The 15,187-nt window shown below is 49.6% G+C and overlaps 1 protein-coding gene across 1 annotated transcript in view; it reads left to right on the plus strand.

Annotated features, from left to right (window-relative positions):
- Window positions 1-228: 228 nt before the first annotated feature.
- LOC143933424 (ATP-dependent RNA helicase DDX19A) overlaps window positions 229-15,187 on the plus strand; it is a gene marked incomplete in the record, with an annotated part of 21,062 nt that continues 6,103 nt past the window's right edge. Inside the window, 6 exon segments of the mRNA XM_077456314.1 lie at window positions 229-454; window positions 2,752-2,809; window positions 4,120-4,182; window positions 5,674-5,809; window positions 13,432-13,524; window positions 15,147-15,179. Of these exon segments, the coding sequence (XP_077312440.1) occupies window positions 371-454; window positions 2,752-2,809; window positions 4,120-4,182; window positions 5,674-5,809; window positions 13,432-13,524; window positions 15,147-15,179 (467 nt within the window).

The following is a 15,187-nucleotide window of genomic DNA, read 5'->3' on the forward strand; positions in this document are numbered from 1 at the left end:
CTCTTGGGCCCCTTTACAACACACACTGGCCTCTTGGGGCCCCTCTACATCACACACTGGCCTCTTGGGGCCCATCTACAACACACACTTCCCCCTATTATTCTCTCCCCTCACTGTGGCTGTAAAGAGTTACCAAGGAAACCAGCAGGAGTGGGCGGAGCAGTGAGTGAGATCATGGTAGGGGCGGGGCTCCGCGTGTTGCCGGATCTCGAAGTGCCCGGAACGGAGGATACAGGGAGCGGGGTCTGGCCGGGAGGATATCAGGACGGACAAGCCGGGCGAGTTTTCACTCCTATTGGTGGGCCGTGGCCGGAAGTAGGTGTGGACTGTCTTTCGGGAAGCTTCCGGTTGAGAGAGAAGCTGAAGCACGATGGCGACTGACTCCTGGGCCCAGGCGGTGGACGAGCAGGAAGCGGCGGCTGAGACTGTGAGAGGAGGGCCGGAGAGCCTGGAGGTATGGAGACCCTCGGGGGCGGCTTCATTCTGGGGTCCCCTTAACTTCTTAGCGCTTCATCTTGAGACCCCTGTACTTGTCACAGAACCCCCTCTGTCACCCCCCCCCTCATCTAGGGGCCCCTAAACTCAGCTCAGTTACCCCGTGGCCCACTTCATCATGGGGGCCCCTATAAGTTTTTCTTCATTCTGGTCTCTTAATCATCACTGGCGCCCCTCCCAGGGTCCACTTATACTAGGGGCCCTATCCCGGCCTTCTATATTCATCACAGGGGACCCTGTGGTGTACGTGTCATACTAGGGGACCTATCATTCTAGATTCCCTATCCAGAGGCCTCCTTCATCACAGGGGGGCTCTATCCGGGGGCTGCCTTCATCACGGGGGCCCCTAATCGGAGGGCCATCTTTATCCGGGGGGCCGTCTTTATCCCGGGGGACCCTATATGGGGGCCTTCTTCATCCCGGGGGGGTGTTCTTCGTCACAGGGGCCCTCTCTTTTGGGGGCCTTCTTCATCGCGGAGGCTCTCTCGGACACCTGTCATCCTGGGGCCCCTCCCAGGGTCCACTTATACCAGGGGCCCTGTCGGGGGCTGCCTTCAGCACAGGGGCCCCTCTATGGTACATGTCATCCTGGGGCCCCTCCCAGGCTCCATTTATGCTAGGGGCCCTATACTGGGCTTTCTTCATCACAGGGTCCCTTCAGGGGTACATGTCATGCTGGAGCCCCTCTGGGGTACGTCTCCTCATCCTGGGGCCCCTCCCAGTCATGGCTGGGTCCACTGTTATGTCTTGGATCATAAAATCTCTTAGTTTCCTGCGGAGAGCTGTACATTCAGCACAGGGGGCCCCATCATGTGACCCCCCCCCCTATACTCGGCGCAGGGGCCCCCTGCACCATGGACCCGCTCCATCATGGGACCCCTATACTTGGCACAGGCGTGCCCCCCTGCACCATGGGCCCTGCTCCACCATGGGACCCCTATACTTGGCGCAGGGCCCCCCCTCACCATGGGACCCCTATACTTGGCGCAGGGCCCCCCCTCACCATGGGACCCCTATACTTGGCGCAGGACCCCCCTCACCATGGACCCCGCTCCATCATGGGTCCCCTATACTTGGCGCAGGGACCCCCTCACCATGGACCCCGCTCCATCATGGGTCCCCTATACTTGGCGCAGGGACCCCCTCACCATGGATCCCGCTCCATCATGGGACCCCTATACTTGGCGCAGGACCCCCCCTCGCACCATGGACACACGTCAGCATGGGACCCCACTGGGGCCCTATCCTCGGTCTCCTATAATGACCAAGGGCCCTTTAGGGTTCCTCTTCATCAAAAACCCCATCCTGGTCAGCACAGGAAGTTCAGTGTTATGTCATCGCTAAATTTTTTGTTTTTTGATATTCCTGCAGACAGCCATACACTCTCTTCATAGGGGCCCCTCACAGCCTGCACAGGGCCCCCCCCCCCCCCCATTGATCCCCTGTTACCAGTGCAACTCCAGCCTTCCCTGTGTGGTGCCCCTGTGCTGTCGACTTTATCTTTGTGTCCGTGGGGGGGTGGCTCTAACAGGAGACTGAGCCCATTGAGGACAGTGAGAGCGCCCTCCGATGGGCAGGGGTAACATCTTCCTTGTTGTCATGTGACGGTGTTGGAGCGTGTTGATTGGATGTCAGGCCATCCTGGGGTCACATGCCCCCCAATGCCTCAGCTACTATTGATATGGGGAGGAGGGGGGGGGGTCCTTCCTACAAGAGGGACCTGACTGAGTCTCTGAATGTCCCCTCCGTCTGCAGGCTTTACATTCCTGGCTGGGGGGAGGGGGGGGCAGTCCATCATGTGTTCCTTAGAATCAATGTATCCATTCATGGTGCCGGAATATATAGACCGTCTGTGTCCCCAACAGTCATGTCACCCCCACCCTCCGTTCTGCAGCAAAATATCAATTCTTAGTTACAGTAGAACTAAAGGTGAAACTTTATTTTCAATAAAAATTATAAATGACTAAAATAATAAATACTATTATGATCTGTAACAATTCTATATGAAAACATTTTTTTTATTATTAGAGTAGGGGGGAGGGTTATAACCCCTGGCAGGTTTATTTTTGCCAAATCGTGTCGTTGTTGTTTTCTTGTGTGTGTGTGTGTGTGTGTGTGTGTGTGTGTGTGTGTGTCCCGTCCGGTGAAGGGGGGGGGGGGGGGATGGGCAGCCGTGTTGATGGGGTGATTGGTGGATGTATCCGGTGCAGGACTGCTAATGTTCTCTCTTCTGTCTGTCCCTCTCCTCCTTTTTAGCTGAACAAACTGCAGCTGAAAGAAGACAAAGAACCTCCATCCCAGCCGGAGAGTAACGGTGAGTGTGACCCGGAATACCACCGCAGAGATCCTGTGATGGAGGACAGGGGTTAGATAATACCGGAAAGGCATCACCATTTCTTCTACTACAGAATGCCCAATATAGGAAATCTCCCCATTGTGGGCGGGGCAGAGACACAAACTACTGCGGGAGATCTCCCCATTGTGGGCGGGGCAGAGACACAAACTACTGCAGGAAAGCTCCCTGTTGTGGGAGGGGCAGAGACACAAACTACTGCAGGAGATCTCTCCATTGTGGGCGGGCCAGAGACACAAACTACTGGAGATCTCATCATTGTGGGCGAGGCAGAGACACAAACTACTGCGGGAAAGCTCCCTGTTGTGGGAGGGGCAGAGACACTACTCCAGGAGATCTCACCATTGTGGGAGGGGCAGAGACACAAACTACTGCAGGAAAGCTCCCTGTTGTGGGAGGGGCAGAGACACAAACTACTGCAGGAAAGCTCCCTGTTGTGGGAGGGGCAGAGACACAAACTACTCCAGGAGATCCCGCCATTGTGGGAGGGGCAGAGACACAAACTACTGCGGGAGATCTCCCCATTGTGGGCGGGGCAGAGACACTACTGCAGGAGATCTCCCTGTTGTGGGAGGGGCAGAGACACTACTGCAGGAGATCTCCCTGTTGTGGGAGAGGCAGAGACACTACTGCAGGAGATCTCCCTGTTGTGGGAGGGGCAGAGACACTACTGCAGGAGATCTCCCTGTTGTGGGAGGGGCAGAGACACTACTGCAGGAGATCTCTCTGTTGTGGGAGGGGCAGAGACACTACTGCAGGAGATGTCCCTGTTGTGGGCAGGGCAGAGACACTACTGCAGGAGATGTCCCTGTTGTGGGCAGGGCAGAGACACTACTGCAGGAGATCTCCCTGTTGTGGGAGGGGCAGAGACACTACTGCAGGAGATGTCCCTGTTGTGGGCGGGGCAGAGACACTACTGCAGGAGATCTCCCTGTTGTGGGAGGGGCAGAGACACTACTGCAGGAGATCTCCCTGTTGTGGGAGGGGCAGAGACACTACTGCAGGAGATCTCTCTGTTGTGGGAGGGGCAGAGACACTACTGCAGGAGATGTCCCTGTTGTGGGCAGGGCAGAGACACTACTGCAGGAGATGTCCCTGTTGTGGGCAGGGCAGAGACACTACTGCAGGAGATGTCCCTGTTGTGGGCAGGGCAGAGACACAAACTACTGGAGGAAGATCTCACCATTTTGGGAGGGTTTGATAAGAGAACAAGAACTCTAAAAAATTGCTTGGCAGACTTTTCAAGGATCTCTTCTCATTCCTATTGGCAGGCACGGACTCCACTGACAACAATGAGGTCGTTGAGAAGTCGAATACGGAGGAAGATGATAAAGGTGAGTTCTACATTCGGGGGTCTGTTTCCAGGATCGCCCCCCCTGATGAATGGCCTTCCTGTGTCTTTGTGCTTATTATTACATAGAGTCGGGGTGACCATCCATACACAGAACAATTTTATAATACGATCTTATCAGTAGATTTAGTGATTTGATCAGAAACAAGATCGGGAGGTTATAAACATTGGTCAATGGGCCGCACAATTAACAAATGATCTATTTTTGTGTTCAGTTTTTTTATTTTTGTTCAGACCAATTTGAATAAGTGCAATGAAATCAGTTGGTGCGACAGTAGTTTTGCAAAAACCGTGACCCCTCCCCCGCACAGTTTTTCTTGAGTTTTATTTTTTATTACATTTTATTATTTTGCCGGCAATCCATTTTTTTGTTTACATTCGGTGGGGAACCACACTGACAGCTGATGAGTCAACAGTTGTTAGGAATGTGGTGGCCGGCTTGCCGGCCATTCCTTAACAACCATCTATTGTTAAAGTGGAAGTCCATGCTAAAAGTAAAATTCCTGGATCTATAGCCACCAACATTCTAACACCAACCTCTCTCTAAAGAAAACTTGAGTATACATACTTTTTTTTTTCTGCAGGCGATCCGCCCCGATCCCACGCAGAGCTGTCAGCCGGGGTGTCACTGTGGCGGTGGGTGGAGAGGACACGTCTGACAACGGAAGCCCCGTAGTTAGTCTATGGGTGACGTCACATCCCATTAATTTCACAGCCGTTATCAGCCACGTCCTCTCCAGAGCTTCCGCCGCTGGAGATCAGGGCGGATCGCCTCCAGGAAAGCTATGTATACTCATTATTAATATTATTTTTCTTTTTTTTTTTTTTCTTTACAGGGCTAGAGAGGTTGGTGTTAGCATGCTGGTGGCTATAGATGCAGGGATTTTAGTTTTAGCATGGACTTCCACTTTAAGGGCACTGGCGGCTGCCCGTTCCTACAAGTCATGCCTCTGGCTTGCCCATTTGCATCAGAGCCATAGCTCAATCAACAGCTACTGAAAACGGGCCTGAAAATCGCACACCGCACGTGTGAACCCAAGTCTTCGGTGTTGGTGAGGGGAGGGGGGAAAAAAGTATCGTAACTCAGTCTGAAATAACTGGTGTCGGTGCGTCCCTATGTGAAGAGGGCGTGTCCTTTCAACAGTTGAAAGATTCGATTGGGTTATCTGATTCTGTGAGGAATTGTTTGATTTTTAGACTGTGGGCTTTGATTTCTATCACACTAGAAGTCGGACATCACTGATACGTTGGAGGTGATCCTTGATCAGAGATTTTCATGAATAATCTTGTGCTGTGATGTTTGATAAGCTCACAGACACCATAGGCTGTGCTAATGGAGTCACAGATCACTTGTAGTGGGCAAGATTTCTCACTGCTCCCCAATATTTTATTTTTCTTAAAAAAAAAAAAAAAAAAAAAAAAAAAAATATATATAAAAAAAAAAGATTTAATTTTTTTTTTCTCCTTCTTTCAGAGGACAAGGCGGCGCAGTCGCTGTTGAATAAATTGATACGGAACAACCTGGTAAATACGACGAACAAAGTGGAAGTTCTGCAGCGGGACCCCAACTCTCCGCTTTATTCAGTAAAATCCTTTGAAGAGCTAAGACTGTGAGTTCTGGTGGTGTGCCATATCAAGGGCGGAGGGGTTGGGCTCTGACAAATCTGATGTCAGTCTGATAATTTTATTAGTCTGCACCTCCTTATTATTCTCATCGCGTGGCTCTGTATTCATTACTTAATTGTCACATTCTTTTTTTTTTTTTTTTTTTTTTTTTTTTTTATAAAGCAAGTAATGCAAGTACCTGAATTTTGACCTGGTAACTTCCTCCTGCACAGAAGAACTCAGACTGGGGAGGGGCTGCTCAGTTAGTAACATGTTAAATCCGGGCTTGACAAATTTGCTTTGAATCCAGGAGCCAATTGTGTGTGTTGGGTTTTTTTTTTCCTCCCAACAAAGCTGACAGGTGGGATATGTAACTAACATGTTCCCAAAGGTGAACTTCCCCTTTACCTGCTATAGCAGGTGTTTTTTTTTTTTATTGGTGTAACTTAAAGCAGAGGTCCACCCTAAAGTGGAGCTTCCGCTCATTGGAACCCTCCCCCCCCCCCCCCTCTGGCGCCACAATTGGCACCTTTCAGGGGGGAGGGGGGTGCAGGTACCTGTACAGTACAGGTATCTGCACCCACTTCTGGCATAGATTCTGCAGAAGGTACGCCCCTTTCCGCAGAATCTACACCCCTTTCCGAAGGTGCCCCCGCTGCCTGCTGGGAAACGCACGGACCCCAGAGACGGCGGGGACCATCCTTATTGCGCAGCGCGACTCGCGCATGCGCAGTAGGGAACCGGGAAATGAAGCCGAAAGGCTCCACTTCCTGATTCCCATACCCAAGATGGCGGCGGCAGCACCCGAGAGACGATCGAGAGATCGGCTTCGGGTGCCGACATCGCGGGCGCGCTGGGCGGGTAAGTGTCATTATTTTAAAAGTCAGCAGCTGTTGTAGCTGCTGGCTTTTTAAAAAAAAAGAAAAAGGCGGACTCCCGCTTTAAAGTATTTGTAACCCTAAAAAAAAAAAAAAAAAAAAAAAAAGTAAACCGAAAATGAGCGGCCATTGAAATATAATAAAAACATATTGGGCTGCCCCTCTCTCCCCACCCCCCAAATCCATGCCAGGCCCTTTGGTTCTGGTATTGCTTTTGAGGGGGGACCCCCACACCAAAAATACATTTTTAGGTGTGAGGTCCTCTCCAAAAATCCACACCCAGACCCTAATCAGAGCATGCTGCCCAACAAGCCAGGAAAAAGAGGGAATGGGCAAGTCCCGATACCCCCCCCCCCCCTCTTTCTTGAACCACAAGCCCTCAACACTTTGAACACATGTTGGTGAAGACAAGGGCTTCTTCGATAGAACCCTGGGGGTGCAAAGTGTGACATATCAACATATGGTTGCCCCCCCCCCCCATGTTAATGAGTATGGGGTATGTAGTACACATTTATACCTCCCCATATATAACCTCGGGCACCACTGCTCAGCTACAAAGATCTCTATATATTTCAATAATGTGGATGTGGATTCCTGCATTGGGAAGAGGCTAGATTTAAAGGCATTTCCAGATCCATAATTCTGCTTCATCAGGAGGTGGAGGAGGTGTAGATATGTCAGAAGAACCAGTCATGAAATAAACCAGAACCCCCCCAATTCCAGCATAGGGGGGAGGGGGCGTACAAGGGGGTTCTGGAAGGCATCTGCCAAACTCGTATAGATCTCGGATTATATACAGCAAGGTCCTGGTAGTAAAGCCCATACACAAAACAAAGTATTGACTGCTTAGGCATTCCAGAAGCCAAAAGCAGAAAGAGGGAGTGATCTCTCCCTGGTAGGGATCACCATATATTATGGAATGCCGGGATTGTTGTCTTTAAAATTGATGCTGGAAGATTATTTCCTGGGAGCCTCTGCTCTCCGTTCACTCGTCTTGTTGTATTTTGTGCTTTCAGATGTAATTTTATTCAAGGAGAAACCAAGTACAGTGCTGTACCCTCCCCCTCAATTTTTTTCTTAAAGGGTATCGATCACTTTGCCCATTCAGGGTGGTGTAACGTAAAGTGTTTGTAACCCCAAAAAACAAATCCTGTTCCTTTTTTTTAAAGCATGTTATACAGCACAGTACAGTGATGTGTAATTTGGCCCCCTGAAATACCTGAGTGTTCCTGCCTGGTTCTGCATTTCCCCCCCCCCCCCACAAAAACTGATCATGGTTTATCATGGCTACTCAGCCCTGACACCGTGGTCGGCTTGCAGCTCTCCTCTCCCCCACCCTCCCTGCCTGTCGGCTCTCCCTGTGTGCCTTTCAATAAAGCAGCTGACAACCGCTTCTCCTCCTCTCCCCTCCGCAGCTTTCAGTTGCTTTATTGAAAGCCACACAGGGAGATCGGTGATTATAACTTCCCCCCGCCGCATTGATCATCCCTGACTGTCCAGGTATCGGACTAGGCACTGGGAGCGTTTGCAGGAGTACAAGTGCTCCTGCAAATCCTTGGTATCGGCACCATTAACTAGTATTGGTGCAACCCTAAAATACATTTTTTCTTTTTCGTGACATTATTTTAGACCCAAAACTGTCATCACTTGGGTCTCTGTGCTTCTCTGTGACACCAGCATATGGTGGCTGGTGGGAGGGGCCAGACAGGGTGCTGTACATGGATTCCTGAAGACATCACTGCACCCCACCTCAGTACTCCTCTAAAGAGCCCTCGGTTCTTTTGCACACAGTGGGTGGGCTCTTGGGAGGAGTTAAAGATGTATTGGGGGGGGGAGGGGGGGGCAGTTTTGTTTTTTCTTTTAAGATTCTTATTGACCTAGGTGGGGATGCTGCATCTGTCCCCCCGGTACCTCTAAGACTGAGAACCCAGCGATATGACCCTGCCAATCGCTCGGTTCTCACAGCTCCGTGAACAATAAGCTGGTGACTGTCAGTCAGCAGCTCTCTGCTCTGCCCCCGTTTCCACCATAACCCCTTCTCCCGTTCATTGGAGTGTTGGGCTGTGGAGGGGGCAGGAGCGGCCGGGGGCCAGTCCAGACATCTGGGCAGATCCTGACTTCTTCCATTGTTGCAATCTTTCCTGAGCCTGGACTGACTCTGACAGCAGGTTTCAGCCCACTCTCTACTGAAAACAAACAAGCGTTCCCTGTACTTCTCCTTTTTGCTTTAAAAAAAAAAAAAAAAAAAAAATGTCCGCATGCCTTGATGGGCGGGTGTCATTCTGGAGGAGTGGGTGTTTCTATGCAGGCTGTATTTGTATAGGTAACACCCACATGTGATGAGCTACATGATTGAAAGGATTGAAATCCAATGAATGAAAGGGGGGAGGGCTAGGGAAAGTTCAGGCTGGTGAGCAAAGAGCTCGATGACGCTGGATGTCCTCCAGCCAGCAAATGAGGGCGGGGCTCTATCTGACTTGCTGCAGCTTCTAATGCACATTGTGAGAAGCTTGCAGTGTGCGGTGAAATCGGAGGGAGCCGTTTTCAGTCTAGGAGCGGAGCCGGAGTACCGGGGGCAAGACTGGGGGGGGGGGAAGAGCTATTTTAGTTCTGGTTGCTCTGGAAGCTCGGCCTATTTGATGTCCATAGTCATAGAACTGAGGCTTTTCCAGTAAATGAAGATGAGTAGAATGGTTGCTCTGGGTAACACCTCTGCAGGTTTCATGACTTGTGAGTTTCCCTTAGAGGTGACCCCCCCCCCGGTGCATTCTTCCAACGACTTCTTCATTCCCGTATCGTTTCTGGCTCTGGCAGGTGGTCCCGACGCTGCCATCCTTTCCTGCCCGTTATAGATAAGCGGCCTCCTTACTCCGGCGATTGGGGTGGCCGCTGTGAGACCGCAGTGCTAATTACATCACTGTGCCAAATCTCTCGCCTCTGTCTCCACGGCAACTGATTTCAGGAATCCCTGGCTGCGCTCGGCTGCAGGGACCTGTCTGTAAATACCCCCCCCCCCCCCTCTGCTAATGACCAGATTCCAGCCCTCTAAAACGCTCTGAAATTTTTGATTGGAACCTCTGTGTTCTCGGGGTGTCAACTAAACCTCCTGCATTTCCTGAGATTTATGGGGGGGGTGGTGGCGCTTTACCATGCCACCTTCTACTGTATCCAGGCAGATTATTCCATTTGGTATGTGTATATAATCTCTCTCTCTCTCTCTCTCTCGCGCTCGCTCTCGCGCTCGCTCGCTCGCTCTCTCTCTCTCTCTCTCTCTCTCTCATGAGAATCACCATTCTCAAAAAACTGTTTTATTTGAAAAATTTACAGGCAGGGTACTGCGAGGGATGGCTGCTTCCATCTCTGGATCTCTCCCCTCCACTGTACAGAGGGGGGGGGGGGGGGAGAGGAACCGGCGACATGACGCCGGTTTGTTTACAAGTGATCGCTCTGTCGGAGCGATCAGTGTCTACAACCTGGGTGTAGAAAGATGGCCGCCGCTTCGGAGCTAGACCGAAGCCGCTGCCTTTCCTAAAGCCGAGACCACGGAGCGGATTGCGGCATGTGCCGATCCGAGCGCGGTGACCCGTTCGGATCACGTTGCACTCCCTACTACTGTGTGTAGCAGTGCGCACTCTCACTGCTGTTTTCCGGCCACTGTACCCGCCCACAACCAGGCAGCGGCACGCCACATCGCACACTCCAATGACTGACATTGGTTCCAATATCTGCCATTTGCATTCCATGCTGGTTACGCGGAACTGGCGGCACTAAAAGAAAATCGCGGGTCACCCAGAACTTAGATCGCGTGGGGGGGTGAATCGCGATTGATCGCGCACCTCTAATAAAAAAAAAAATATTTAGAGATATAATTATAGATAGATATAATTTTTTTTTTTTTTTTTTCAATTATTAGAAATGTTTTTTTTTTCCTTTTCACTGAAATGACGCTACTTTTTTTTTTTTTTTTTTTTTTTTTATGTGAGTTCTGGGGATCAATACACCATCAGCACTGCCTCCTGTTGCAATGTCCCCCTCTGTGAATGATTGATTTTATAAAAACAAGTGAAATGCCATGATATGATTATAGAAAAATAGACAATTTTATTAGTTATAAAAACAGTTTGAAAGTACGTTAGTCTGTACGATTTTAGATTTGAATTCAGGGTGTGCAGATCCCAAACAATTAACAGAGATGTGGCCTACGCGTTCCGCGGATTGTAGTACCGCTTCAACGGGGCCTTGAAGATAGCACAATATGACGTCATGTCCATTCACAGTTGCATATCAACATTTGGAATCCCCCTTAACGAGGGGGGGGGGCGGGTCCCCAGATCCATGTTAATGAGTATGGGGTACATCAGGGGTGCCCAACCTTTTGAACAGTGAGGGCCACTTAAGCGACTTGGTAACCGGTCGCGGGCTACAATGAGTGGAGCGGGCAGATGACAGGTTCGTGTCCACACCGAATATGCAGAGCGGACAGGGACACAGCCCGCTCTACTCTATGGGCCCCCAGATGGAAGGGCACGGTTGCTCTTCTGTCTTCTTCTTTCTTCCGTCTTTCTTCTTCCTTCTTCTTCCTTCTTTTTCTTCCTTCTTCTTCCTTCTTTTTCTTCCTTCTTCTTCCTTCTTCTTTCTTCTTCTTCGTCTCGGACTGATCGTGTGAAAGGTGCCTGAGGCTGCTTTCACACTGATGCGCTAAGGTTCACCCACACTGCAGTGCCCCTGTGGCTTTCCTGCAGATAAGCTGCACTTTACCTTAGACTTCTATTATATCCTGCAGGTGTGATGTACTTTCTGAAAGTGCAGCAAACTCGCAGGTAATAACAGAAGTCTATGACTGTTAGTAACAGTGCTGGATCAGTTTGCAAGCAGCCCGGTAACCATTGCAGAACAGATATTCCCATATATACAATGTGATTTTAGTAATGCACCTTCAATAACCGTCTTCCATTTTAGGTATTGCCGGATTTTGCTGTCCCAGGCAGAGTGCTTTTGGTATCACTTCACCTGTGACCGAAGCCGGCGCAATACAGGAAGCATCGGCTTATGCGACTCCACTCTCTACAGCCGTGCTTCCTCTACTGCCCGGCTTATTTCACATCACTGATGGTCTGGGATGGCAGGTTGGCGCGATCTAGGCTTGCCAACCCGCAACCTCCAGAACAGGAGGTCGAGGGCCACATCGGAGGGCTCCACGGGCCACTGATTGGGCACCCCTGGGGTACATAGTACACATTTATACCTCTCCATATATAACCTCGGGCACCGCTGCTCAGCAAACAAAGATCTCTGTATATTTCAATAATCTCTATGTAATGGAAGCGGATTCCTGCATTGGGAGGAGGCTAGATTTAAAGGCATTTCCAGATCCATGAATCTGCTTCGTCAGGAGGTGGAGTAGATATGTCAGAAGAACCAGTCATGAAATAAACCAGAACCCCCAATTCCATCATAGGAGAGAGCGGGGGAGGGGGGGGATTGGGTTCCTGGAAGGTCTCAACGGATCTGCCAAACTTGTATAGATCTCGGATTATATACGGCAAGGTCCTGGTAGTAACGCCCATACATAAAAACATAGCATTGACTGCTTAGGCATTCCAGAAGCCAAAAGCAGAAGGAGGGAGCGGTCTCTCCCTGGTAGGGATCACCATATTGGAATATTATGGAATGTCGGGAATGTTGTCTTTAAAATTGATAATGGAAAATTACTTCCTGGGAGCCTCTGCTCTCCGTTCACTCGTCTTATTGTATTTTGTGCTTCCAGATGTAATTTTATTCAAGAAGAAACCATTACAGTGCTGTACCCTCCCCCCAGTTTGTTCTTAAAGGGTATCGATACCTTTGCCCATTCGGGGCACAGTGCCAGGCTGTCTCATTGGGCACCAGGGTCGGTGACAAAGCCCAAACGCTGTTGCCTACAGAGGGCGAGAGTGTGACGTTCTGAGCTCCCAGTGTAATCTGACACAATGCAGATCTTACACCAGTCATAGATGGTTTGAATCTCGACCAGTTCAGAGGGGACCAGTTTGATCCATCTATGGACAGGCTGGTTGTGCTGAAGTCGATCCATTGACTCCCGTACAACCAGACTGTCAGCTATTTTGCATGCGATTATTTCTGCCGGCTATAATCGCGTTCTGCCGGCAGGGAAGGCGCTCCGCCATCATGAACACAATAGTGCTGCGGGAGGGATTCCCCCATCGACACTGACTGTCTGAATGAGAGTATAGAGCGACCGCATCATCTGTGGCCTGCCTTAAGCTTGGGGCACCCGCGGCCTGGTAAAAGCGGTGGTGGGAGCATGGGGGAAATTTGTATAATTGGGTATAGGTGGTTCCCTCACCTGGGGATTAGACCTGCAGGTGATCAGTGAGGTAAGTATCCGACATTCAGTACTTGCATTGAGACAAAATTAGGACCAGAATCTGCAGTGAATCTGGATAAAGCGGCAGAGCTCCAGACAGAGGCTCTCCTCTAGAATGGACGCGTTTCGCTCCAGTTGGCTTCATCTTCAAAAAGAGAAACGCATCTCAGGTGGTGACATGTAGTGACCTCATCGGTTTTTTTTTTTTTACTTGAACTCTGTTACATGTACAGCTGCTCCAGTTTTCTTAAATCTTTCCCCACCCCCACCCCTCCCCACATTGTTCTTTTGTACTTCACTCTAGTTATAAATCCATTGTGCTGTATCGGCTTCTTCAGATCTTAAATCTGGTACTTTGTGCTTTTTTTTTTTTTTATTGCAGGAAGCCACAACTCCTACAAGGTGTGTACGGCATGGGCTTCAACCGGCCCTCCAAGATCCAGGAGAACGCCCTGCCTATGATGCTGGCCGAACCGTAAGTATCGCTCTTCCTTTGTTTGTGACGAGCGAGTCCTGGGTGAGAAATGTTCTGATCCTTCGGCTTCGTGTTTCACTCTGTGTAGATTTTTTTTTTTTTTTTCTTTTGAACAAAGTCTTTTGTCTTAAGTCAGTCTTGACTTGTAAACATTGTGCTCTCATTTTATAGGGTGTGAGTCACTTTCTCAAAGGGGAGAATACATACATGCATGCATACATACATACATACATACATACATACATACATACATACATACATGCATTGTTTTGACCCCCATCCTAGTGCCTCCTGGGATAGGTGATGTACAGATCCCAGGAAGCATTGGGAGCTCTGCTTGTCGCCCCCCATTCACTAACAGAAGAAGAGTGGCGGTCCTAGTGGCATGTCATCGGAGGTAGCGTCCGAACCGCCGCAGCATCCCAACGATGTCACAGGGAAACATGACAGTGCAAAACCCAACAGCGGCTGCAGAGAAGGGGATCTCAACAGCTCATGCACACACTGGTTCCACTGTGTGCATGAGCTGTTGAGATCCCCTTCGCTGTTGGGTTTTGCACTGTCATGTTACCCTGTGACATCATTGGGAGGCTGCGGCTTTTCGGACGCTACCTCCGATGACATGCCACTAGGACCGCCACGCTTCTGTTAGTGAATGGGGGTGACAAGCAGAGCTCCCAATGCTTCCTGGGATCTGTACATCACCTAAAATGTATGTATGTGTGCGTGCCGCGGTTAGTAAGGTTGAATAAAGACTCCAGTTCAACCTGAGCATATACAAATGTCCCTATCCCTGTACATTACACACTCACATCGGTCCCTACCCTCAAGGAGCCCACAATCCAAGGTCCCCATTTATATACTAGGGCCAATTTTAGACGGAAGCCCATTAACCTACCTGCATGTCTTTGGAGTGTTGGAGGAAACCGGAGTACCCGGAGGAAACCCGCGCAGGCACAAGGAGAACATGCAAACTCCAACTCTTGTATGGGTGTCCTAGGACAGAAAATAATGGCAATTTATTGTAATGTTTTCTTGCGGTCTGTGATCCCATTGCTGAAATGTAATTCTTCTTTTGTCACCACTAAGGCATGGGCAGCTGAGAAGCGAGAGCAGCAAGCTGACCAAACACCCCCCCCCCCCACACAGCTATAGACCTACAGTCCACATGAGATCCACTGATCAGAGCTATCAGTCTGTCCCGGCCAGGGGGCCTGTCAGGACTGCTGCAGAGAGAAAGCTGCTTCCAAGTAGAAATAAGGGTCCCCTGCAGAGCAGCGCCTCGGCAATGGATTTTGTGATTGGTGCCAAACACTAACCTGACTATATAAAGAGAAAAGATAACGCTTCGAGCTGTTTGCACCCCAAAATTTTCCAAAGCAACATTGTTTGTGTCAGTGTATACTTGTAGCTTTTTTTTTTTTTTTTTCAACAGTGATTGAAGTTTTATGCAAAAGTGTTTGGAATTTTTAAGTTGGGATTTTCTTTTTCTTACTAATATTATTATTATTATTATTATTATTATTATTATTATTTTTTTATATATTATTATTTTTTATTTTTATTTTTTACCCGAGTGTCGCAGCAGCTTATGCTACTTGTGTGTTCTGTTGTCCCTTCAGGCCCCAGAACCTGATCGCTCAGTCCCAGTCCGGACGGGAAG

Source organism: Lithobates pipiens, unplaced genomic scaffold (genome assembly GCF_037356315.1).
Source record: "Lithobates pipiens isolate NorthernLeopardFrog02 unplaced genomic scaffold, aLitPip1_a1.2 Scaffold_27, whole genome shotgun sequence".
In the NCBI taxonomy this organism is placed as follows: Eukaryota; Metazoa; Chordata; class Amphibia; order Anura; family Ranidae; genus Lithobates; species Lithobates pipiens.